A 24,314-nucleotide genomic window follows, 5' to 3' on the forward strand; every position below is an offset into this window, starting at 1 on the left:
CGCGACCCTCCTGCGTCAATACTACTACCGGTAGCTAGGATCGGGCAGACCGGAAGTCATTCGTGTAATAATACGGTTGATCCGGTCGATTTTCAAACTTTTCAAGCAATCGTAACCCACTTTTTGAGTCCATCAGATCTCTTGAGTGGTAGATCAGGGCACAGTTAACTTGTCTTTGTTGATTTACTGCTGTCTTCTCTGCTATAATAATAACAAACACGGCCCTGTGTTCAACACAAAACCCTCCTACCACAACAAAACAAGTAGGAACTAATATTCACATACAGTGCCTTGCAAAAGTATTCGGCCCCCTTGAACCTTGCAACCTTTCGCCACATTTCAGGCTTCAAACATAAAGATATAAAATTTTAATTTTTTGTCAAGAATCAACAACAAGTGGGACACAATCGTGAAGTGGAACAAAATTTATTGGATCATTTAAACTTTTTTGACAAATAAAAAACTGAAAAGTGGGGCGTGCAATATTATTCGGCCCCCTTGCGTTAATACTTTGTAGCGCCACCTTTTGCTCTAATTACAGCTGCAAGTCGCTTGGGGTATGTTTATCAGTTTTGCACATCGAGAGACTGACATTCTTGCCCATTCTTCCTTGCAAAACAGCTCAAGCTCAGTGAGGTTGGATGGAGAGTGTTTGTGAACAGCAGTCTTCAGCTCTTTCCACAGATTCTCGATTGGATTCAGGTCTGGACTTTGACTTGGCCATTCTAACACCTGAATACGTTTATTTTTGAACCATTCCATTGTAGATTTGGCTTTATGTTTTGGATCATTGTCCTGTTGGAAGATAAATCTCCGTCCCAGTCTCAGGTCTTGTGCAGATACCAACAGGTTTTCTTCCAGAATGTTCCTGTATTTGGCTGCATCCATCTTCCCGTCAATTTTAACCATCTTCCCTGTCCCTGCTGAAGAAAAGCAGGCCCAAATCATGATGCTGCCACCACCATGTTTGACAGTGGGGATGGTGTGTTCAGGGTGATGAGCTGTGTTGCTTTTACGCCAAACATATCGTTTTGCATTGTGGCCAAAAAGTTCAATTTTGTTTTCATCTGACCAGAGCACCTTCTTCCACATGTTTGGTGTGTCTCCCAGGTGGCTTGTGGCAAACTTTAAACGAGACTTTTTATGGATATCTTTGAGAAATGGCTTTCTTCTTGCCACTATCATAAAGGCCAGATTTGTGCAGTGTACGACTGATTGTTGTCCTATGGACAGACTCTCCCACCTCAGCTGTAGATCTCTGCAGTTCATCCAGAGTGATCATGGGCCTCTTGGCTGCATCTCTGATCAGTTTTCTCCTTGTTTGAGAAGAAAGTTTGGAAGGACGGCCGGGTCTTGGTAGATTTGCAGTGGTCTGATGCTCCTTCCATTTCAATATGATGGGTTGCACAGTGCTCCTTGAGATGTTTAAAGCTTGGGAAATCTTTTTGTATCCAAATCCGGCTTTAAACTTCTCCACAACAGTTTTTCGGACCTGCCTGGTGTGTTCCTTGGTTTTCATAATGCTCTCTGCACTTTAAACAGAACCCTGAGACTATCACAGAGCAGGTGCATTTATACGGAGACTTGATTACACACAGGTGGATTCTATTTATCATCATCGGTCATTTAGGACAACATTGGATCATTCAGAGATCCTCACTGAACTTCTGGAGTGAGTTTGCTGCACTGAAAGTAAAGGGGCCGAATAATATTGCACGCCCCACTTTTCAGTTTTTTATTTGTTAAAAAAGTTTAAATTATCCAATAAATGTTGTTCCACTTCACCATTGTGTCCCACTTGTTGTTGATTCTTGACAAAAAAATTAAATTTCATATCTTTATGTTTGAAGCCTGAAATGTGGCGAAAGGTTGCAAGATTCAAGGGGACCGAATACTTTTGCAAGGCACTGTAGGAACTAAAGTTATACAACATAAAATATACAATAGAAATGAATACTACATCACATTTGTCAAATATAAACACATAATAAAATAAATAATAGCCCATTTAAATAAAATGAATTGAAATGAGCTAAAACACCTGTAATTAAATCATAAGAATAATACACAGATCCTGCTTACACAATTAAATTTATTAATTTCTGTGTGGCGCTTTGACTTGAGAAAATCCACCAATAAAGCTTTTGAAAGCCGTTCATAAGAAAAAAAAAAAGATTCATTGAGGCATTTCATATGTAAAATACAAGTTAAAATCTTTGTCATTGGGATTGCTTTTCTCTTTAGCACAGGAGTTCTTTTTTCTTCTTTCTTTCAGAAAGAAAGCTGACCAATATGCGGAGTCTGAAAGGCAAATTGTTGTTAGATTATCTTTAAATACCCACTACTTTTTGAGCAGAATTCTAGGTTTGTATAGGCTAATGTTCCTATTGTTGAAAGCACAAAGGTGTCTACGAAATTAGCACATTTATGTTTTGCATTTTGTTTTCTTACTGTACCGAAAATGAACCGAACCGTGACCTCAAAATTGAAGTACGTACCGAACCGAGATTTTTGTGTACCGTTACACCCCTAAACATGACATATCTAACCAAGATAAAAAAATCTAAACTTACCAAGCAACACCTGACATGACTTTCACAAAAGGCAAGTCTGGAGCCTGGAGAGGACAGCGTGTGTGTGGAGAAGCAGGGTCGGGGGGTGGGCAGCACGTCACATGAGTGACACGACCGAACACTACTACCATCCATGTTAACTACACATCCGATAAGAAAATGTCACAAATTGTGAACTTATGACGGAAACTATGGCGAATTTTCATCTCGTTCTCGTCAGAAAAACTGGCACTCCCAAAACACGATTTAGCCGTCATAGTCGTGAAAAAAATTGTTCGTTGACGAAATATTTTCGTTATCGTTGGCAAAAACAACACTGGACGTCTATCGTCATTAATGGCAGACAATGGGTTAATACTTAATAATGAAAATAAATAAATCTGGTTTAAAAACTTAACCACCAGATTCCGATCTTCTACAAATTACCTGACCGGGCCCAATTTCCGATCATCTGATCAGATTGGGGACGTCCCTAAAAAGATTATGCTGTATTTTGGTTCAATTGAGAATATTTTTAGTCTGTACCTTGCTCTGATGACTGAAAAAAAATACAGTGAAGTAGTTCTTTCACACAGGACAGTTGCAACTAGGGTTGTTCCGATCATGTTTTTTTGCTCCCGATCCGATCGTTTTAGTTTGAGTATCTTCCGATCCAGATATTTCCCGATCCGATTACTTTTTTTTGCTCCCGATTCAATTCCAATCATTCTCGATAATTTTTCCCGATCATATACATTTTGGCAATGCATTAAGAAAAAAATGAATAAAACTCGGACGAATATATACATTCAAGATACAGTACATAACTACTGTATTTGTTTATTATGACAATAAATCCTCAAGATGGCATTTACATCATTAACATTCTTTCTGTGAGAGGGATCCACGGATAGAAAGACTTGTGACTTTGTATATTGTGACTAAATATTGCCATCTAGTGTATTTGTTGAGCTTTCAGTAAATGATACTGCAGCCATTCAACCCAAATGCATGATGGGAAGTGGACCCATGACTGTGCGTAGTGCGACCAATTGATATATCTTCTCTGCGTTGGGAAATAACATAAGGGGTTAAGAAAAAGATCACTTGCTACCTTGCTTCCCCACATTGCTTCCCATGACATTTCTAATCGTAGGGAGAGGGATTGTGAGGCTTTAGCCTATTAAAAAAATGCTCCAAAGGCTGCCATAAGTCACTCTACTCATTTTACGTTGCCCTTTATCTCTCTAAATGGGTAAAATGGCGCCATTACAGATTGAGCGCGACAATGCGTGAGTGGGTCGTGCAACGCATGCATTAATTGCGTTAAATATTTAACGTGCTACATTTTTAAAAAATTAATTACCGCCGTTATTGGTACCATAAGCCTAAACTAAAGACTCTGGATGAGTATTATGTCTGTAACGTTAAATACATTTTGAAAACGATTTAATTAGAAAATATATACATATTAAAAAAAGGCATGGCCGATATTTTTTTGCCGATTCCGATACTTTGAAAATGACGTGATCGGACCCGCGGACATCTCTAGTTACAACACTCCTAAAGATCTGTGAAATTAATACACAAAATAGCTGCAGTTTTATTGCAGTATAAAGCACAGGAGATTTTGTTTCTTCTAGTCTAGTTTGCAGTAATGCTGCCCGCTTCCGCCTGGCGTCTGGTCCCCGGAAGAAACTTCTGGAGATGGGGCTCAGAAGGGCTCAGGGGCCAGATGGAGGCCTCACTGCTTCCAGATATTCATATATTGGAGGTGATTGCTGGGTACAAAACAATGCTCAGTTTCTTACAGAATGACTCATGATTTTGTCTTTTAGGTTTCGATCTCACCAGTAATGTTCAGGCTGGGTTGCTGTTTGGGATCCCTGTTGCAGGGACAATGGCTCATTCATATGTCACGTCCTTTACGTCTATGGAGGAGGTTTGCCCACAAGTGAGTGTGCACTCATTCAGTGAACTTGAAATAGGGTGAAATGTTGATGTTGGCTGTAAAAGACACCGTCTGGACTGTCTTGACTTTGACTATTCATAATTGTGAATGATTTAAAGCGTACCTCAGCAGAAAAAAAAAGTTTATCCAAAAAAAATTGTATCCAAACGCAAGTAGAGAGCTGCAGACTTATTGATCACGACTCGTGTTCGTTTAATTTAATAAAGTGCCTATGACAGCAAAAAGCATGTTTATTTCATATTTCACGCAGTATTTTATGCTGCTGAATGAAATTGACTGCTTGGATGTGTGTGGAAGCGATCAATATATTTATTCAATTTTTTCAATCCCGCGCCATGAAAATGAGTGACTTCCTGGATTTACGAAGAAAGCGAATGTGACATCAGCAGGCTAATCATCTTCAGTATACAGCCAATACTACAGTATGCAGAATGACTGCGGATTCAGCTGATTTTGCGGATTATTTCGTTTATTTTTCGCATCACGCCAGCCCAATGTGCTGCAGGCTTTTGTTGGTGCACCAGGGAGAGGCATGTGTGCCTTTTTGGGTTTCAATAAGTTCACCGCGGATAATGGCCAAAACATGTCCGACAACTGTGGGACCATTGGACCGATGAGGAAGTGAGTAAGCTACGTGTTTTATATTATGTCACATACTGGGATCATGTCACACGTTTTAGGGCTGTCAAACGATTAAAATTTATAATCGAGTTAATCAGCAATTCAAACCGTCTATAAAATATGCCATATATTTCTGTAAAGTATTGTTGGAATGGAAAGATAAGACACAAGACGGATATATAGATTCAACATACTGTACATAAGTACTGTATTTGTTTATTATAACAATAAATCAACAAGATGGCTTTAACATTATTAACATTCTGTTAAAACGATCCATGGATAGAAAGACTTGTAGTTCTTATAAGATAAATGTTAGTATAAGTTAATAGAAATTTTATATTAAAACCCCTCTTAATGTTTTCGTTTTAATATTTGTAAAATTTTCAATCAAAAAATAAACTAGTAGCTCGCCATTGTTAATGTCAATAATTACACAATGCTCATTCATGGTGCTGAAACCCATAAAATCAGTCGCACCCAAGTGCCAGCAGAGGGTGACAAAACACCAAAAAACACAAGTAACAAGTGGACATTACACTGTGCTGTCATTTTAATCAGTTTGAGCGGGGCATGTGCGTTAAATGCATCAAATATTTTAAAGAGTATGTCATGCCCTGGGAAAATGTTAATATTCCATCATTTATCCATAAACGCATGCCTTTTGTATTCATATCATGCCACTTTGTGTAATTACACACACAAGAAAATAAGAGAAATTTGACTCGATTGTCAAGCTAAAACGACCGGCGCCTGAGATCTGGCAGATTGTGTGTGTGACGTCATTACAAGTGAAGAGAGTGCCACCGGCCACTAGGGGGGCAGCGCCTGTCTGCATCAATATAATTCCTTCTAGTGAGGGGAGAATTAGCGGTGTTTTGAGCTGTTTATGCTGTTGCATTGTGTTCGTCCTGCACATATTCCAGGTTCCCACATGAAGAAACACCCCTCGTTGTCAATAAAAGAGAATTCAGAATTGACAGTGAGGGGTGTTTCTTCAACAAGAAAAAAGGCTCAGTGCTTTAATACTGAATGGCGGCGATGATGGCAGACAATTTCGTTTCTAGTTTCAGCGACGAATCCGACGTAGAAGGACGTAACGAATGTTCATCTAATGGTGACGAGGAGAGTTACGAAGCTTTAATTGGTGTTTTAGGTTACCAATTTGAGCCCAAACGAACGCCAATGCAGCGTAATGAAATGTCATTGAGGGGAGCAATGACACTGATGAAACATCGGCAGCAGATAGTGTGGGAAACAACGAATGATATTTTTTGCATTTCTTTTTGTGAAGCTGATACACCGTGACCGCAAAATAAAGTAATGTATAGCATAGTTATCATTTATTGCTCTATCATAGTTTTTCGCTCTGCCAACAGACACAAATATGAATGGGATCAGAGGATTTGTTCTATATATTTTACGAGCGATAATTTATACATGTGTCCAGTCCTGTATCCAATGTGTGATATTTTTTTATTATAAAAGAGTACTCACTCTGGCCATTTCGAGCTTGGCTGCTCCCCTCCTTTGCTTAGCCTTAGCCTCCTTTGCCAGTCATCGTCCTCTTTCTTGATATCTCGGGACATTCAGGTGGCTGGTGTATGGTGGGCACCGCATCTGCTTTGAGCGGCAATCTTGCAGCAAAACCCGATTTCACTTGTCCATAGTTTGAGAAGCTTTCAGGTGGAAAATAACAGAAAACCTTGCCGGAGGCTGGGTCTAGAAAATTAGCCCTCTTTGCACGGACGAACTTTACCCATTGTCTGCGTAGTCAAGCTTTTTTTTTTCGCGTTCGGGAACTCATGGATACTATATTCCGATAAATAGCTATTTGTACACCATATAGCATAGCAGTTTTGAGCCGTTTTAGTGATGTTTTGGTCAAACAAACCCGAACGCTACTCTCTCGTCGATAAAAAACAATGGCACCTGGCTCCGCCTCGATTGTCAATCACTTGTTGTGATGTCGCTGCCCCATTCGGCTGTTTCCGGAACACTTTCGGAAATGTTCGTCATTTTCGATCTATTTTCGATAATTGCTCATTAATGTGATTGATTTTTTTGTTAACTTTATCAATATTTGTTATCTTGGCACATAACGGTTCTATTGATGTCTCACACCCCCTTTGCCGCTACATACCCTTTAACGTGATAAATAAAAAAAAAATTAATTACCGTCCGTTAACGCAATAATTTTGACAGCCCTAGTTTTAATAAGGAGGTGGCTTACATTTTGTGGGTGACAGTGCTCCCTGTCCACCGAAAAGGCCACTCGGCCGACGACTGGCGCCTTGTCACACACCATTGCCCCCCCCTAACCCTGGTCCGGTCATCTTCGTGTGGCCGCCAATAGACCACTATCCTCGGTTTGGGTTTGGGCAGCCACGCGCTGCTTCGACGTCAGCCGGTTTGTCCGGCGGTCACTTTCCGAACGACGAGCTGAAACTTGCTCACTGCCGGGGGCTGGCCAATCGGTGAAGACAATCAAACCCGCCGCCGTGTGTGACATGAGTCGGGGTAATTTTGTGTAATTTTTCAGTTTCGAAAGGCGAGAATGAGACTTGGAAAAGCTGCTCCGTTCAGGTTAGCATGTCGGCTAACTGTCATGCCTCCTGTTTTGTTTACGCTCTTTCCTCCGTCTCCGAATGACAAAAGCCGGACTAACTCCAGTGGCATAAACTACCGTTCGGGAGGGGAAGAAGTCGGTAGTTTTGACCATTAAGCAGTATTTTTGCCCTGTCCTACTGAATAAATGCATTTTTAATATTTCATATTCCATTTAGCACGAGACTGTTATTGCTCATGAACATACCATTTATTTAGCAATTGGGGGAAAAATCTTAGATTAAAAATAATATCCTGTAAAAATATTGGAGTAGAGAGATTGTTTTTTTTCCAAGGTTATGAAAAATAATGTCAACAAAACCACTTAACTGCACCTTTAGCCATGTTACAATGTTTGAAACATGGCATTAATAGAATGCAGAGGTTATGATAGTGATGACAATGTTTACAGGAAGAAGCATGTAGGAAGGAGTTCCTTATTTTATTTACATTATTAACTTTCACACTTTTCTCTCCAAATAGATGCTCGTTGGAGTGAACAGCAACCCTGAGCCAGTGGACTTCATTTCACTAACCAAGGGTTGGCTGGCTCGAGTGTGTGAGCTTTTGGGGGTGGAGCCTGGGAAGATTCATGAGGGAGAGTTGGCTGCCTTTCTGTCATACGCTATCGCCTACCCCCAGAACTTCCTCCCTGTAATTGACAGTTATAGTGTTACCTGGTAATTTTCTTATTTTGTCATATTCATTTGCATGTCAAGCTAGATCTTGTCATGCAGTAAAAGTCCAAATATTACCATTTGCGTTTATATTAACAATGATATATTAATGATCAGAAGGGGGTAGAGTAGCCAAAATGTTACTCAACTAAGAATAGCGTTATTATTAAGAATATTGCTGAAGTAAAAGTAGTCATCCAAAGAATGTACCAAAGTACAAGTAAAAAAGTATTTGGTGAAAAGAATAGTCAAGTAATAAGTAACATTGTGACTAACTGCTTCAGATGTTTTATTTATTTATTTTTGAACAGTGGTACTTTTTTCTCAGCACAGTTATCTATATGATTATTATACTGTCCTATAACATATTACATAACCACATTAAGCCAAAGAAATACAACAACAAAAAAACATTGATTACCAGTGAGAGCAAAGAAATCTACAAAAACTAAGTATTACTCGTCCAAAGAGCATGAGTTCCCTCTAGTGGAGAAAACATATTCCTATTATGAAACTAAAACGATAATAGCTCCAGTTTTCTGTTGGTCAATCAGTGCCAAATAAAAACTGGGAGAGAAATCAAAATTATTAAAAAAATTAGATTAAAATCCTTGCTCTCAGGTCATGTTGCCCGTGGCGCTCCTTATCAAATACTACATTTTTGATGTTGCTTTAAGGACGCCACGTGATTGAACAGGCCATAAAATTGTCACACATTGTGAAAGTGTGGTGGAAACTATGGCATATTTTCGTTTCATTCTGGTTTCATCAGACGCAAGCTGGCATTCGTCTCGTTATGTTTTAGTCCCCCAAGACGTGTTTTTAGCTCGTTATCGTCTTGTTGTCATCATGGAAATAAATTGTGTGTAGACGAAATATTTTCGTTATAGTCATCGATCGTTGACAAAAACACTGGATTAGACATCTAGTACAATAAATAGCAGCCAATGAGTTAACAAGGAAGTGACAGCAATGCATCCTTATTGAAATACATTTACACTGAAAACTTGACGATATACTGTATGTCCAATCAATGAAAATACAGTAGCTTGATTTACCTTTTTTGAATTAAGCACCTCCTAAACCACATTTGGCAATATTATCACCCCCAGTGTTTAATTTTGGCAATGTTTTAAAAATACAGAAAAGTTTCATTCAAATTATATTTTTTCACTATAATCCATGCGTTCATTGTTTCTATGTACTATGTGCCTTCTTTTAGCAGTGGCCTGTTGAACTTCTGTGCTGTGGCCTTGGCATTGTGTGAATTGGGCTATAGGCCGGTGGGGGTTCGATTGGACAGTGGAGACCTCTGCAAGCAATCAGTGGATGTGCGCCGTGTCCTAAGACTCTGTAGCAAGCAGTGAGTGAGGTGCCATGCTGCACATTTCTACAAAAATGAAACAAAAACAAACAGTTGGGTGGTTGTATTATCTAATGCTTGCTTCCCATTGGTGTTCCCAGTTTCTCTACCTCTGCCTTTGATTCATTTATTATTGTTGGGACAAATAACATCTCAGAGCAAACCATGGTGGAATTCAACAGGAAGGTGAAGACAACAAATGTATAAATAGTTTTTAAAAATCTTATTCTTTTTTTAACTTCATATTTTGGATGTCTTTGTCTCAGGAGAATGAGATTGACGTGATTGGGGTTGGGACACATCTTGTCACTTGCACTAAACAACCATCACTGGGTTGTGTGTATAAGGTATCGGCTATTTTTATCAGTTCAGTGTTGAGTTATTCCATCACAAATCATGTTGCTGTTGCAATTGTGTGATAGCTTGTGGAGGTAAGGGGCAGGCCTACAATGAAGATAAGCGAGGATCCAGAGAAGAGCACGGTCCCAGGAAGGAAATCTGTCTACAGGTTACTAGATGCTGAGGGTAAGAGTAGTTGCTGTTTAGTAGTTGTGGGCAGAGGTAGAATTATGCCAAAACTAAGAAAAAAAAGTCATAAGTCGGGTTTGCTAATCAAACATGTCATTCCAAAAAGAAAAAGTGTTGCTTGCAAATGATAAAAAAAAAAAAAAAAAAAAAAAAAAGTTTGTTTTGCCAATACAAAACACACCCATCAAGTGAATGACTATGAGTGGCTATGAGTGCACTTTGAAGGATCTGATTGCATTTGCTTACAGATCTATTTACATATGTTTAGAGATGGAAATGCATTTTCATTTTGCTGAACGACAGAAAATTACTGCTAAAAGTCAAGTGACGGTGCCATAAATTCCCTTCCATAGCAGCAGAGATCCACCAGGATGAGATCACTTCAAAACTGGAATTTCAATCCATGGTGTATCTGTCTGATGCATGTGAGACAGGGGAGTGATTTGCAGGGAGACACAACGTTAGTTAACCTAACTACATGTGGTTCAGTTATAAGGATGTTAGGGGCAAAACATTACCAACTTTTCAGTATGCTCATATTTTCCCCTCCAACTTTTAGGCAACCTTATTTGCATTATATACTGTAATCAGTTCAGTTATGTAGGTACTTTAGATTATCTTCCCACATGTTGTAAGACCAGGGCGGCAGAGTGGTTAGCATGTCTGCCTCACAGTTCTGAGATCAAGGGTTCAATCCTGGGCTCCAGCCTTCCTGTGTGGAGTTTGCATGTCCTCTTTATAGGTTTTCTCCGGGTACTCTGGTTTCATCCCAAAAACCTGCACGGTAGGCTGATTAGACACTCTAAATTGCATGTGTCGCAGTGGGTGTGAGTTCTTGTTCAAACCCATCAGGAGGACAGCCTTTCAGCAATCTGGTGTCTTACAATCAATTGCAGTAGGATGCTGCTTGTTTTAGCAGAAACCTTATTGGTTGAGCTGTCTGTGCTGGATCTGTTGGAACAAAGACCAGGACCTACTGCGGCCCTTTTTGGAATCGGTTTGACACCCCTGCTCTAAATTGTCCCTAAGTATGAGTGCGCACACGACTGGTTGTTAGTCTCCTTGTGCCCTGCATTTGGCTGGCAACCTATTCAGGGTGTACCCCGCCTGCTGTCCATAATTAGCTGGGATTGGCTCCAACACCCCCGTGACCCTTGTGAGGATAAGCGGCTCAGAAAATGAATGAATGTTGTAAGAATATAATGGACCCTACCATTCTTAAGTGAATTCTTTGCATTATGTTCAGACTTACATTTACCCCTTTCCACTTGCTGAATGTGAAATACATGCCGCCTCCTCTGCCCCTTTCAAAGAGGTAACATATTTGAAGTTTTTTTCGGCCAGCAGCAGTCACTGTAAGTAATGTTTTACTACTTGAGTGTGTCTAATTGCCACTGTTGTCAGTAACGCGTTAGTTAGTAACGACGAATCCGACGTAGAAGGACATAACGAATGTTCATCTAATGGTGACGAGGAGAGTTACGAAGCTTTAATCGGTGTTTTAGGTTACCAATTTGAGCCCAAACGAACACCACTGCAGCGTAATGAAACGGTCATTGAGGGGAGCAATAACACTGATGAAACATCGGCAGCAGATCGTGTGGGAAACACCAATGATTTGTTTTGCATTTCTTTTTGTGAAGCTGATACACCGTGACTGCAAAATAAAGGAATGCATAGAATAATTATCATTTATTGCGCTATCATAGCTTTTCGCTCTGCCAACAGACACAAATATGAATGGGATCAGAGGATTTGTTCTATATATTTTACGAACGATAATTTATACATGTGTCCAGTCCTGTATCCAATGCGTGACATTTTTTTATTATAAAAGAGTACTCACTCTGGCCATTTCGAGCTTGGCTGCTCCCCTCCTTTGCTTAGCCTTAGCCTCCTTTGCCAGTCATCGTCCTCTTTCTTGATATCTCGGGACATTTAGGTAGCTGCGCGTGTATGGTCGGCACCGCATCTCCTTTAAGCAGCAGTCTTTTAGCAAAATCCGATTTCACTTGTCCATAGTTCGAGAAGCTTTCAGGTGGAAAATGCGCACCACAGAAAAGCGTGCCGGAGGCTGTGTCTAGAAAATTAGCCCTCTTTGCACGGACGAACTTTACCCATTGTCTGCGTAGTCCAGCTTTTTTTTTCGCGTTCGGGAACTCATGGATACTATATTCCGATAAATAACTATTTGTACACCACATAGCACAGCAGTTTTGAACCATTTTTGTGATGTTTTCGTCAAACAAACCCCAACGCTACTCTCTCGTCGTTAAAAAACAATGGCACCTGGCTCCGCCTCGACTGTCAATCACTTGTCGTGACGTCCCCGCCCCATTTGGCTGTTTCCGGAACACTTTCGGGAATGTTCGTCATTTTCGATCTATTTTCGATAATTGCTCATTAATGTGATTGATTTTTATGTTAACTTTATCAATATTTGTTATCTTGGCACATAACGGTTCTATTGATGTCTCACACCCCCTTTGCCGCTACATACCCTTTAATTAGGTTCATATTTGTGAGCAATGTAGCCCTGATCCCTGTTCACCCAATCTGTTTGGTATTATTAATGTCCTGTCCCCAGCAAAAAGTGTACATGCAGGTTATGCTGTATCGTCCCTACTAATGCTGAGACAAACCTACACTCTTGGGTAAAGCTAAGCTAACCAAGCGTGGTTTAGTTTAGGCAAACCTAACCTAACCACACATGGTTGAGTTTAGGTAAAGTGCACGCCCAGGTTTGACGTGATCACATCCTGGTGACAGTAGGTGCTCATTACATATCTCTGTATGGCATTTACAGGTTAAATTATAGGACGTATGTAAAAGTCAGCACTGTTTTGTTCTATTGCTCTATTGTTTGACATTCTAGTTCTGTAAAGTCAATTTTGAATTGCTAAAACTGCAAACCAAATGTTATCAAAAATGTTGCAAGATTTCTGTTGTTGAGCATAGTCAAAATTTTATTTCTTAATTCCTATGACATAAGATTGAAAGGGAAATCAAAACAAGAAAAAGGTTTTGTATGTGTTATTTGTTGAGTACTTAACCGGATGTCACAAATTTTTAATTCAGGCACTTTTTACAGGACATCCCTTTCTGGACCTGGTTTGTTTGGCACAGGAGTCACCACCAGAGGCAGGAATCCATATTAGGTGCCATCCTTTGGCTAATGATGGTACTCCACTCTCTGTAACGCCAGTTCAGGTCATTTGTCTGCGCAAAGAAGTGTTTACCAAAGGACAAGTGAGTGTGTATTACGTCGATCTAACATGACCAATAATTGTAGGCACATTTTTCATTTATTATTTGAGCAAAGTGTGATAAACCAACAGGAGATCAGGAATGTTTTGTAAATGAATTGTGGGTACTATAGAAAACTAGAGCCGCTTTCAGACATAATAAACCGCAAATCTGCAACATTACCGAGTCATGGCTTTCAGACATAAGGAAATGCAACAGAACTCACTAGCTTTTACATCCAGCGTGCGACCCGGGCATAAAGTCATGTTTGTTTACTTTTTGAGATTCCGCTGACGAAATAGTTTACTGTCCCAATCTGACTCATTAATTTGTAAGAACCAGATTGAACGACACATTCTCAATTACGTTTATTAAAAAAAAAAAAAAAAAAAGATTGAAAACACGCTACGAATACTCGTACTGCCTTTGCTCATTCATAGAATACACAAACAAAACAAAAGTTCATTCTTTTCCTAAGCCTTAAGACCGGCGATCAGCTGTCAGAGTTAGTTTGATAATAAATTAGCGAATACGTTCTTTATTAACTGGCCAAGCGGCAACTTGCTATGCCATGCTATGCTACGTTATGTTTTTTTTTTTTTAATTCAAACTTACATGCATACAAACTTCTGCTTCACAAAACAGTCAGTAGACAAAAAAAAATGACACATACGGAGGCACGGTTATATTATCATTGCCAAGTAAAAGATATATACAATTTAACATGTAAAAATAATGCTACGCGAATACTTTTTTTTTTCCACTAGAGTAATTTTTTGGATGACTACTTTTACTTCAGTAATATTATTTAGAAGTGACGCAAATCTTGAGAAAATTTTTTGGGTTTCTCTACTCACCTCTGATAGCAACATAGTTGTGGCCTCACAACACTTTCATAAAAAGACAATAAGATACCACCTATATACTGTACTCACGTGACATCACAGCCACGCCCCCGCGCCATGTTGTCCGTATACTCGTCATGTTAATGCATTACCGCTTCGTAAATTACTCCTATTATGGCGTGTTTTTCTGCTCGTTAACATTAATAATCAAAATGGTGAAGGCGTGTGTGGCGGTCGGTTGCAAAAACAGAGAAGATAGACGGAGAGACTTGGAAGTTTTACCGTATTCCGAGAGACCCGGAGAGTAGAGCGAGATGGACTTCTGCAATTCGACGAGAAAACTGGGCTCCAAACGACTACCACAGATTATGTAGTAGTCATTTTATATCTGGTAAAATGCATTTAATCTATATTTAGAGGGTTTGGGGCTGACAACCACAATTAAGATCATTGCTAGGCTAATCGCCGACAACATACAGTTTCAAATTCAAGATGCTTATTTGTTCCACCATCTTTATTTTTTGAATAGTATTTAGTTGGTAACAAGTGAAAGAAGCTTGCCTCGTCTACGGATCATCGGTTAAACAGGGGTGTCCAAACTTTTTGCAAAGGGGGCCTGATTTGGTGTGGTAAAAATGTGTGGGGCTACCTGGGCTGATTTACGCAGAACAATACATTTAAAGAAATGTTAGCAAGCCCTTCTGTGTGTCACATTTGCTTTATTATTATTTTTTTAAATACATAATTTCAACAGTCTCGTCTTTGTGGCGTTCTCTTTCGACACTCCGGCTCTTGCGAAATACTGCTGCTGTGCTAGCTTCAAGTTGCTATAATTTCTCGCTGCTTATCTTTCTTGTAATGTTGTCGTACATGTCAGCGTGTCTTGTTATTATCGCGCGCATCGAACTCTTTGAAAACAGCTACTGTCTCTTTGCAAATGAGGCAGACACCGTTGTTGCGTGTTTTATTGAAGAAATAGCCCAATATCCACCTATCCTTGAAGCGTCGGCCATCGCAGTCAACTTTTTTCTTTTTTTGATTGTCGCCATTTTAGAAATCACACAGGGTAATGTTGCTTAGAGTGCTGCTCTTAATGTTTTTCAAAGTTTCGTGAGAATAGGCCGAGTTTCTGTGGAAAAGATAGTTGTAGATATCAGGCTACCAGATGTCAGGCAGAGAGGGCGAAGACAGCGGGTTGAAAAATATCGATTTAGGCATCAAATACGGATCTGGCGAATGGATAAACTGAAGCTTTTCCACGTAACGCCTTTTATGCAACGCATCCAATGAGTTTACGGCGTCAGATAACACCGGGGCTTCCATGAATTGCTGTATAACTTGCCCGACTAATTGAAAACAATGAGAATAGGTCTAAAAAATAGGTACAATATGGCGGCCGGATACAGCGACACGTCATTTTGTGACGTAGGTGAGTAGGGTCTATAGATTTAACGACGCTTATGTAGGTCAGATTAAAGGCATATTTGAGATCTGGAAACAAACGGCTGTTGAGTCAAAGTTAAGTGTTGTGAATGTGTCTCTTAAATTTTAGGTCACACACCCTTTGAGCTGTGCTTCAGAAACTAAAGCTAACGTCAATGACTCCCTTCAGAGCCTTCACCCTCGACATAAGCAACTGGAACAGCCTGAGTCATACACAGTGAGCCAATAAAACTCATGAAAGTGATGCCGGTAATGCCAGAACTTTGTTTAAATCCGTTTTTGTATCTTTCTACCAGGTGGCATTGTCAGAGAAACTATACAACTTGGTCACAGATCTAACAAGAGGAAGTGCAAAGAACAAGAACTCAATCTTATTCAATTAAAGAAAATCTTATGTTTTCAAATCCAGCTTTCTGTCCATTTATTAAAAATGACTGCAGGGGCCTTGCATTTAAAGAAACTAGCATTACATTCACTTCACCTTCATACACAGCAATTATTTTCAGTAAATAACAGAGTTGGTGTCAATTATACAGCCCCTTTTTCAAGAGTGAAAACAAAATTCATCATGCAGTACCCAGAGCCATGTAGAAACAGAGTTGCGACACACCCATAGGGATCCAATATACAATTTTACTTCCAGGTAATGGAACCTCGAATAGTTCCAAACATCGTTTCAATGAGGGCGGACCCCCAGTCATTTGAATTGCTTGGTGATATTCTGAGGTTAATTGATTAAAAAACACAAAAAAAAAACTACATCTTTTGAATTTTTAACTGTCTCTATATTATCAGAGGCACTTTATGATAAGCGGGAGAAAATGGATAGATCTTTATGCAATGAGAAAACTGCCCAAGCAACAGGATGGAAATGGTTTTGAAGTTAAGATTTCATTTTTTGCTACCTTCTCAATGTCGAAGTCCTGACCAGACAGAGAATATTTGAATAAAATATATTACAAGCAGTCCAAACAAATGTCATAACATTTGGGATAATATGTCAAATGACAACTAGTTGAATGACACCACCGTTATGACCTGACCTGAGGGGGTCTGTATCGCTTTCGCTAACACTAAAAAACTTTGAGGAAGGTGGAAGGAACCCTGCCCCACAAAAGAAAAAAAAAAAAAACTACAAATTTGATGAATGCTTTACGGCATACGTAACTTCCCCTTTTCCCCATTCCAGTGTTATTTTTGGTAGCCCTTTTAATTTTTGTCTTGGGCTTATGGACGAAAATACTCATTAATTTTGGACTTATTTTAGTCATCTGAAAATGTGTCGTCGTCTAGTTTTTATTGACGAAAACTATATAGACTATTTTCATCTGAGTCGCAAAAAAAAGATACTCCAAAAATAAAGGTTTCCAACTATTTCAAATGAACATTGATAGACGAGCACATAGTCATGTGAAAAAAATTAGGACACCCCATTAAATATTCAGTTCTTTATTTAGAAATGTTCACATATCAATGTCTGATCTTATTCTTCTTTATCTCTGGAAAAGAAAATTATTTAATTGCAGGTAAACAACAAAAATTAACATTGATTTACTCATTAAAGCAAATATATCAACGAAAATGCATATTCTGAGGAAAACGTTAGGACACCCTACCACCTCATAGCTATTATCTCCTTTGGCTGAAATAACTTCAGTGAGACGCTTTTTGTAGCCATCTACCAGTCTTTGACATTGGTCTGAAGAAAGGTTGCCCCACTCCTCAACGCAGAATACTTTGAACAGTGACTGACTGTTGAAGTGACTAAAACACCAAGGTGACATTAAAGGCGCTGTCTGAGGCCTTCAGAAAAAAGATTGTAGATGCTTAATGAGACTGGTAAGGGATTTCAAAAGAATATAAAATCAGCCATTCCACTGTCCGGAAAATAGTCTCCAAGTTGAGGACGTTCAAAACAACTGCCCACATGCCCAGGTCTGGCCGTCCAAGCAAGTTCACACCAAGAGCCGACTGCATGATGCTAAAGAGGTCTCCAAAAACCCTAAAATGTCATCACGGCCCCGGGACCTACAGCTGGCTCTTGCTACTGTTGATGTGAAAGTGCATGCCTCTACAATCAGAAAGAGACTTCTCAAGTTTAACCTTCGTGGGAGGTGTGCAAAGAGGAAACCTTTGCTGTCCAAGAAAAGACCAGACTAAAGTTTGCCAGAGTGAATGTAGACAAAAACCAGGACTTCTGGAATAATGTTCTTTAGACAGATGAATCTAAAATTGAATTTTTTGGACACCAGAACAGGGGACATGTTTGGCGTAAACCCAATACAGCATTCCAGGAAAAGAACCTCATACCCACTGTGAAGCATGGAGGTGGAAGTGTCATGGTTTGGGGATGCTTTGCTATAGCAGGACCTGGCCAGCTCACCACCATAGAATCCACAATGAATTCTATTGTGTATCAGAGGGTCCTTGAAGAACATGTAAGATTATCAGTGAAAATATTAAAGCTGAAGCGAAACTGGACCCCACCAAGGACTGGCTGAAAAGGAGGAGAGTGCTGGAATGGCCGAGTCAAAGCCCAGATCTTAATCCCATTGAGATTCTGTGGGGTGACTTGAAACGGGCTGCACATGCAAGAAACCCCTCACACATCTCACAGCTGGAAAGTATTCTGCATTGAGGAGTGGGGCATACTTTCTTCAGACCGATGTCAAAGACAAGTGGTAGGGAGTCCTAACTTTTTCCTCGGTTACAATATGCACTTTTGTTGAACTGAATACTTCATGGGGTGTCCTAATTTTTTCACACGACTGTATTGTAGAATCTGTCTACAAAGACAACGCCAACTTGGTGATAATACACACTCAGCAGGAAAACAGTACATTATTTTCAATTAATTATACCCACCTGGACGCCACGAAGTGGAAGCATAAATAGAAAAAAAAATAGTTATACGAGTTTAAGACAGGGTTGGGCAAACCGGTCCTCGAGGGCCGCAGTGGGTCCTGGTCTTTGTTCCAACTGATTCAGCACAGACAGTTTAACCAATGAGGTTTCAGTGGAAACAAGAAGCACCTGACTGCAATCAACTGATTGCACTTGTAAGAAACCAGATTGGTGAAAGGCTGTCCTCATGATGGGTATGAACAAAAACCCACACCCACTGCGGCCCTTTGTGGAATAGTTTGCCCACCCCTGGTTTAAGAGGACGCTTGCTTTTAGCATTAGCCTAATGCGAACGCTATGCTAATGCTACGAATTACATTTAGTGTGTGATGATCACTCAGCACAGACCTTAAAGGCTAAAGCAACATTACATATTGTCTCTGGCCAAGAAAAACAAATCTTACCGTTTGCGAGCCTGCATGGAGACTACACACTGGTAAGTCGGGAAAGGAGGAGGGGGCGCAGCACGTCACAAGTGACTTAACCAGACACTGCTACGATGCAGGCTAAAGACGCATAAAATGTCGTCATCATCATGAAAACGTGTTCGTTGACAAAATATTTTTGTTATACTCATCGTTGACGAAAAAACACTGCCCCATATATGCCACAAGCTGCCGGTCGTTGGCCGAGTGGCATTCTTGGTGGACAAGGAGCAAGTCAGCCACAAAATGCAAGCTGCCTCCATATTAAAATGTGTGCCATGATCCCAGTATTTGATATAATACAAAACACGATGTTTACTTCACTTCCTCGTAAGTCCAATCGTCCCACAGTTGTCTCGCATGTCTTGGCTGAACTTTCTGAAACCCAAAAAGGCTCACACGCCTCTCCCTGGTGCAGCTACAAAAGCCTGCAGCCTTTTGGCTTACGTGAGGCAAAAAATAAATGAATAAATCCGCAAAATCGCCTGAAGCCGTAGTCCATCTGCATGTTATAAAGCAATGCTGTATTGTGAGATGCTAACCCGGGTGACATCACATTCGCATTCGTCCTAAACCCGAGACTGGAGCCGGAAGTAACTCATTTTCATGGCGCGGGATTCAAAAATTGAATATATGAAACGATCGCTTCCACACACATCCAAGCGGTCCATTTCATTCAGGAGTGATAAACACCATGTGAAATATGGAATAAACATGCTTTTTGGTGTCATACGCACTTTAAGGCAAAACACTACCGTTTCCACCCGCGCCGCTAAAATCGACCAAAATTGAAAGTTCCTTAGTGTTTTTTTTTTTAAAAAGCCTGTTGACAATTTCTATTTCTTGCTTCCTAGTGCTGCAGACTTTTGGCCAAGTTCCCTTGCTCTCTCGGTTGCAGATTCCACAGCAGTCATGGTTGATGCTCTCACACCCCCTTGTTCCAGAGCGTGAAGTCCATAGATGGTTGTCCCACCTGGGGTGCAGACCTCAGAACGAAGCTGAGCTGGATGCTTATTCGAGTCACGTAATAAATGACCAGCACCCTGAAACAGAATGGGAATTTTTTTTCAAAGCATTGAGTTGAAAAGTTTGTCCCCCTTTGGCGCATAAAGGAGCTTCAGAAGATATTTTCGTCAATGCAAAGGCAAAAGGGAAGTAAAATAACTGGCCCGATTATTCCTCACAGTGGAAACACATGGGTGAAATCTTTCAATTGGATATTTTTAGCATTCCCTAAATCAATGAAAAATATTTGCTACAGGTCATTTAAGAGCTGTTTTGATGCCTCCAGGTTGCCACTCTTCACAGGGAAATTCAAATAAAAAACAACATGCAATCGGCCACCTTACGTAAGATTTTATCATGATTGCATGCATCTTTTTTTAAGGTTCAAGGCTTAATAGACTCACATACCAATTTTGGTTTCCAATTAACCAGTGCTAAGGTACAGATATTAAATCAACAAAATGACAAGGGTGCACAAATCTTTGAATGTGTGTAATTTTGTCTTTCTCTCACACACACTTGACAGTCAGCGTCATAGTCTTCGGGGTCCTACCTACCTAAAATCTAATGTAATTGATTTCCCGGTTACTCTCCAGACGCATAGCTCAGGTTCATGAAGTCCTAACCAAAAATTATCCAGCTAACCGGGCTTTGGTTAGGACTAGGTTGACATTTCTGATTGGATAACATTCTTTTAGGATAGTAAACCTTTAGTTGCTGATGTCATCTTGACAATCGATATGACTAGGTCACTTATTTGTGGAAATGGGTTGACATATTTATTAATTGGAGACGTTCATTAATAATACTATAAACGTATTGCATATTTTCTGTATATTTTTAAGAAGGCCCTGAAAGTTCCCCATGGAGATATTTGTAGGACAACCAACATTTAAGCGAGAAATGAAACTGACCAGAACAGTTTGTGATGCAATCCTTTGGGCGAGAGCACTGGGCATGCCCATTTTAACTGCTCCTTCTGCCAGCGCTTCTGCAAACAGGTATACCTGTCGAGACAAATCATGTGAATCAGAAACATTAGACTAAGTAAGGTTTGTTTTGAACAGGTTGAATGTCACTGTGTGCCAGTAAATGTCTATTTAGAGGACAAGTGTCAAACTTGAACCTCAGGGCCAGATATGGTCCACCATATCATTTTGTGTAACCAACAATAGCAAATCATGTGCACAGACTTCAAGTTAATTGCTTGAATACCAAAATTAGAAAATCGTAATCAATCATTTGCTGCCGATACAACCCCTAGCAAAAAGTATGTAATCCCCAGTCTCGGATGAGCCATCACTGAGACATTTTATCATGTAGAACAAACTCAGATAAAAAGCTTGAAGAAATAACGTATTAGTTCAAAATTGCAACTCTTTAGCATTCAGAAACACTAAAAGAAATGGATAAAAACATTCTGGTGGGCACTGGCAGTAAATGTTACTTTTATAGAGCAAGTGCATGGAAATATATAAGGAATCACTCCATTCTGAGGAAAAAAAATATGGAACCATGAGAAACAAACAAAGAAATAACGATCAAAACTAGGGCTGTGAAAATGATTGCGTTAACGGGCGGTAATTAATTTTTTAAATTAATCACGTAAAAATATTTGACGCAATTAACACATACGCCCCGCTCAAACAGATTAAAATGACAGCACAGTGCAATGCAGTGACGTGCGGTCAGGGGAGGCAGGTGAGGCACAGCCTCACCTGTCATCATGACAAAAAAATAATTATAGCATCAAATTTATATGAATATTTGTCCATTGCTCTTTATGTATGACTCATTTCAAACATTTTTTATAGTCAAAATCGCTGAATTTGCCTATTTCCTGTTCAAATAAAGAAATGAAACGAGAGGTGCGGCAGAAACGAGTAAAGCCTCACCTCTGATTGCGCAATCCATAACAAACTGGGTTGATACATGGAATTGGAGCGTGCTGGTTGCCGTACATCTGCATGTCACCGTTATAATGTTTCCAGATACGTTTATTTGACCTGATTTTCCACATTCTGGCTAATGTCTTTATACCTTAAAGTTTAATGTTTGTTAGCGACATATTTAGTTTTGCTGATGGGACATAAAACCGCAGTGAAAAGGCACATGCTGCGGCAGATAGTACTCTGCCGCACTGCAAGGGGGCGTACGTGAAACTGGACTTTCCGTTAAATGTGGACGCGGTTAACACAACACCGGAGCTAGAAGGTTTGCTTCAAACTACGGGACAGAAGATAACTCGCGCTTTTCAAACGGACTGGTACACTCGAAAAGACTGGCGATGTGGCTGTCCTTTGAAAAATCGCCTTTGCTGCTTTCCCTGCCTTTTCTTCTCAACTTGTGCCAATGTCTGGACTAACACGAGATATTGTGACATTAAAAAACTACGACGAAGCCTCAGCAAACATGAGAGCTCGACCACTCACATTCAAAGCCTGATTGCTTTAAAAACTTTTGGAAGCTCAAGGATCGATTTGGCTTTGACGAACAGCGGAAGCTCAACGGTAGCAACCTCAATGCTAAGGTAAAGAAGAGTTTGAAAGACCTCATTAATGCAACCTGCATCCTAGCTAAACAGGAGTTAACATTTCGTGGTAACGATGAGCGTGTAAGCTCTTCTAAACGTGGCATATATGTAGAACGATTACATGGTTTTGCTGAGAAAGATGAAAGGTTAGCTAGACTTTTGGACACATCCACTGTGTTTTCTGGCTTGTCAAATAGAACACAGAACGATCTAATTGAAGCAATCCTCTCCATTGAGGCGGAGAGATTTTTTTTTTTAAAGTAAAGGAAAATAAGGAGGACTTTTACAAAAAGGGCGTAGGTTTGCATAGGGACGGTAGGGACATAACACTACCAACTTTTCAGGATGCTAAAATTGTCCCCACCAACTTTTAAGCAACCTTACCTTTTTTGCATGATATAATGTTCAGTTATATAGAGAATTTAGATCTTTCAATAGTTCCATATGTTGTAAGGATAGAATTGGCCCTACCATTATTAAGTGAATTATTTTCACTATGTTTATGCTTACTAATAAAAACCAGACATTTATTCAGGAAGTTTTCAAAATGTTTCTTTAGTATTTTTTTTAAAACAAAGATTTGAATCGAACAGTGTATCATCTGATGCATGTAAAAGTTATTATCAGAAGATAAGGATTTATTTTGCATTGATCATTTTGCCTATTAATTAATTAGGTTCATATACATGAGAAATGTGGCCCTTTGCCCCCTGCATCCAATCTGTTTGGTCTAATTAATGTCCCGTCCCTAGCAAAAAGTGTACCTACATGCAGGTTATGCTGTTATATCGTCCCTACGAATGTTGATACCAAACCTATGCCCTTCCAAAGTAATGCCGGTTTTTGTGGTGAAGGACAGGCGCAAGAGCACAAACAGTTTTCATTTCAATCTTATTAAAAAAAAAAAAAAGAAAGAAAGAAAAAAAAAAGAGCTTAGACCAAGAAAAATACAATAGAATATTTAAAAACTAAATTTTGGCCTTAAATAAAATATTCCTTGTTTTTCTTTTCACACTTTTTGTTAGCAATCTGTAATAAATTGATTAAAGTATCAGAATTAAAAGTTTTAAAAACAACTGAATATTTCACTAAAGGTCAGAATTGAATTCTTTGGCTTTGTACACCACTCTTTACTCTCATTTATGTTGCATGAATTATAGAATTGCGATGACCAACACATTGAGGGTGTGGGGCAAATGCATGTTATTTTCTTACTTTTACGTATCGATAATATGTACCGTGTGTGCGTGTTTTGTGAAGAATGCTGATGAGATATGAAATAACCAGTAGCCAATTGAATAAGCTACCGTTTTTGGTCTATATATTTGGAAATCTGACACTGAAGGAGTCAGTGCCTCACCAACCATGAACCTCACCGCACGTCACTGGTGCAATGTCCACTTGTTGCTTGTGTTTTTTGGGAGTTTTGTCGCCCTCTGCTGGCACTTGGATGCGACTGATTATATGGGCTTCAGCGTCCATGAGCATTGTGTAATTATTGACATCAACAAAGGCGGGCTACTAGTTTACTTTTTGATTGAAAATTTTACTAATTTTACTAAAACGAAAACATTAAGAGGGGGTTTTAATATA

General features: G+C 39.6%; 2 protein-coding genes across 3 annotated transcripts in view; one reads left to right on the top strand and one right to left on the bottom strand.

The window, feature by feature from the left end:
• The window catches only part of naprt (nicotinate phosphoribosyltransferase), a 36,490-nt gene extending 16,295 nt beyond the window's left edge, over window positions 1-20,195 (top strand). Inside the window, exons 4-13 of one of the 2 annotated variants that reach the window (XM_057841322.1) lie at window positions 4,196-4,326; window positions 4,391-4,506; window positions 8,236-8,432; window positions 9,655-9,792; window positions 9,894-9,978; window positions 10,059-10,139; window positions 10,215-10,317; window positions 13,412-13,569; window positions 15,964-16,071; window positions 16,151-20,195. In XM_057841322.1, the coding sequence (XP_057697305.1) occupies window positions 4,196-4,326; window positions 4,391-4,506; window positions 8,236-8,432; window positions 9,655-9,792; window positions 9,894-9,978; window positions 10,059-10,139; window positions 10,215-10,317; window positions 13,412-13,569; window positions 15,964-16,071; window positions 16,151-16,237 (1,204 nt within the window). In that variant the 3' untranslated portion in view covers window positions 16,238-20,195. Of the gene's footprint in view, window positions 1-4,195; window positions 4,327-4,390; window positions 4,507-8,235; window positions 8,433-9,651; window positions 9,793-9,893; window positions 9,979-10,058; window positions 10,140-10,214; window positions 10,318-13,411; window positions 13,570-15,963; window positions 16,072-16,150 lie in introns of both variants that reach the window. The other variant, XM_057841321.1, reaches the window with a different exon arrangement.
• Window positions 15,597-24,314, bottom strand: part of LOC130918981 (pyrroline-5-carboxylate reductase 3-like) — a 46,213-nt gene continuing 37,495 nt past the window's right edge. The window contains exons 7-8 of the mRNA XM_057841323.1: window positions 21,103-21,195; window positions 15,597-20,226 (exon numbers count right to left, since the gene is read on the bottom strand). Of these exons, the coding sequence (XP_057697306.1) occupies window positions 20,020-20,226; window positions 21,103-21,195 (300 nt within the window). The 3' untranslated portion in view covers window positions 15,597-20,019. The remainder of the gene's footprint in view (window positions 20,227-21,102; window positions 21,196-24,314) is intronic.

The sequence above is a fragment of the Corythoichthys intestinalis genome, chromosome 7 (assembly GCF_030265065.1).
Source record: "Corythoichthys intestinalis isolate RoL2023-P3 chromosome 7, ASM3026506v1, whole genome shotgun sequence".
NCBI classification, from domain to species: domain Eukaryota; kingdom Metazoa; phylum Chordata; class Actinopteri; order Syngnathiformes; family Syngnathidae; genus Corythoichthys; species Corythoichthys intestinalis.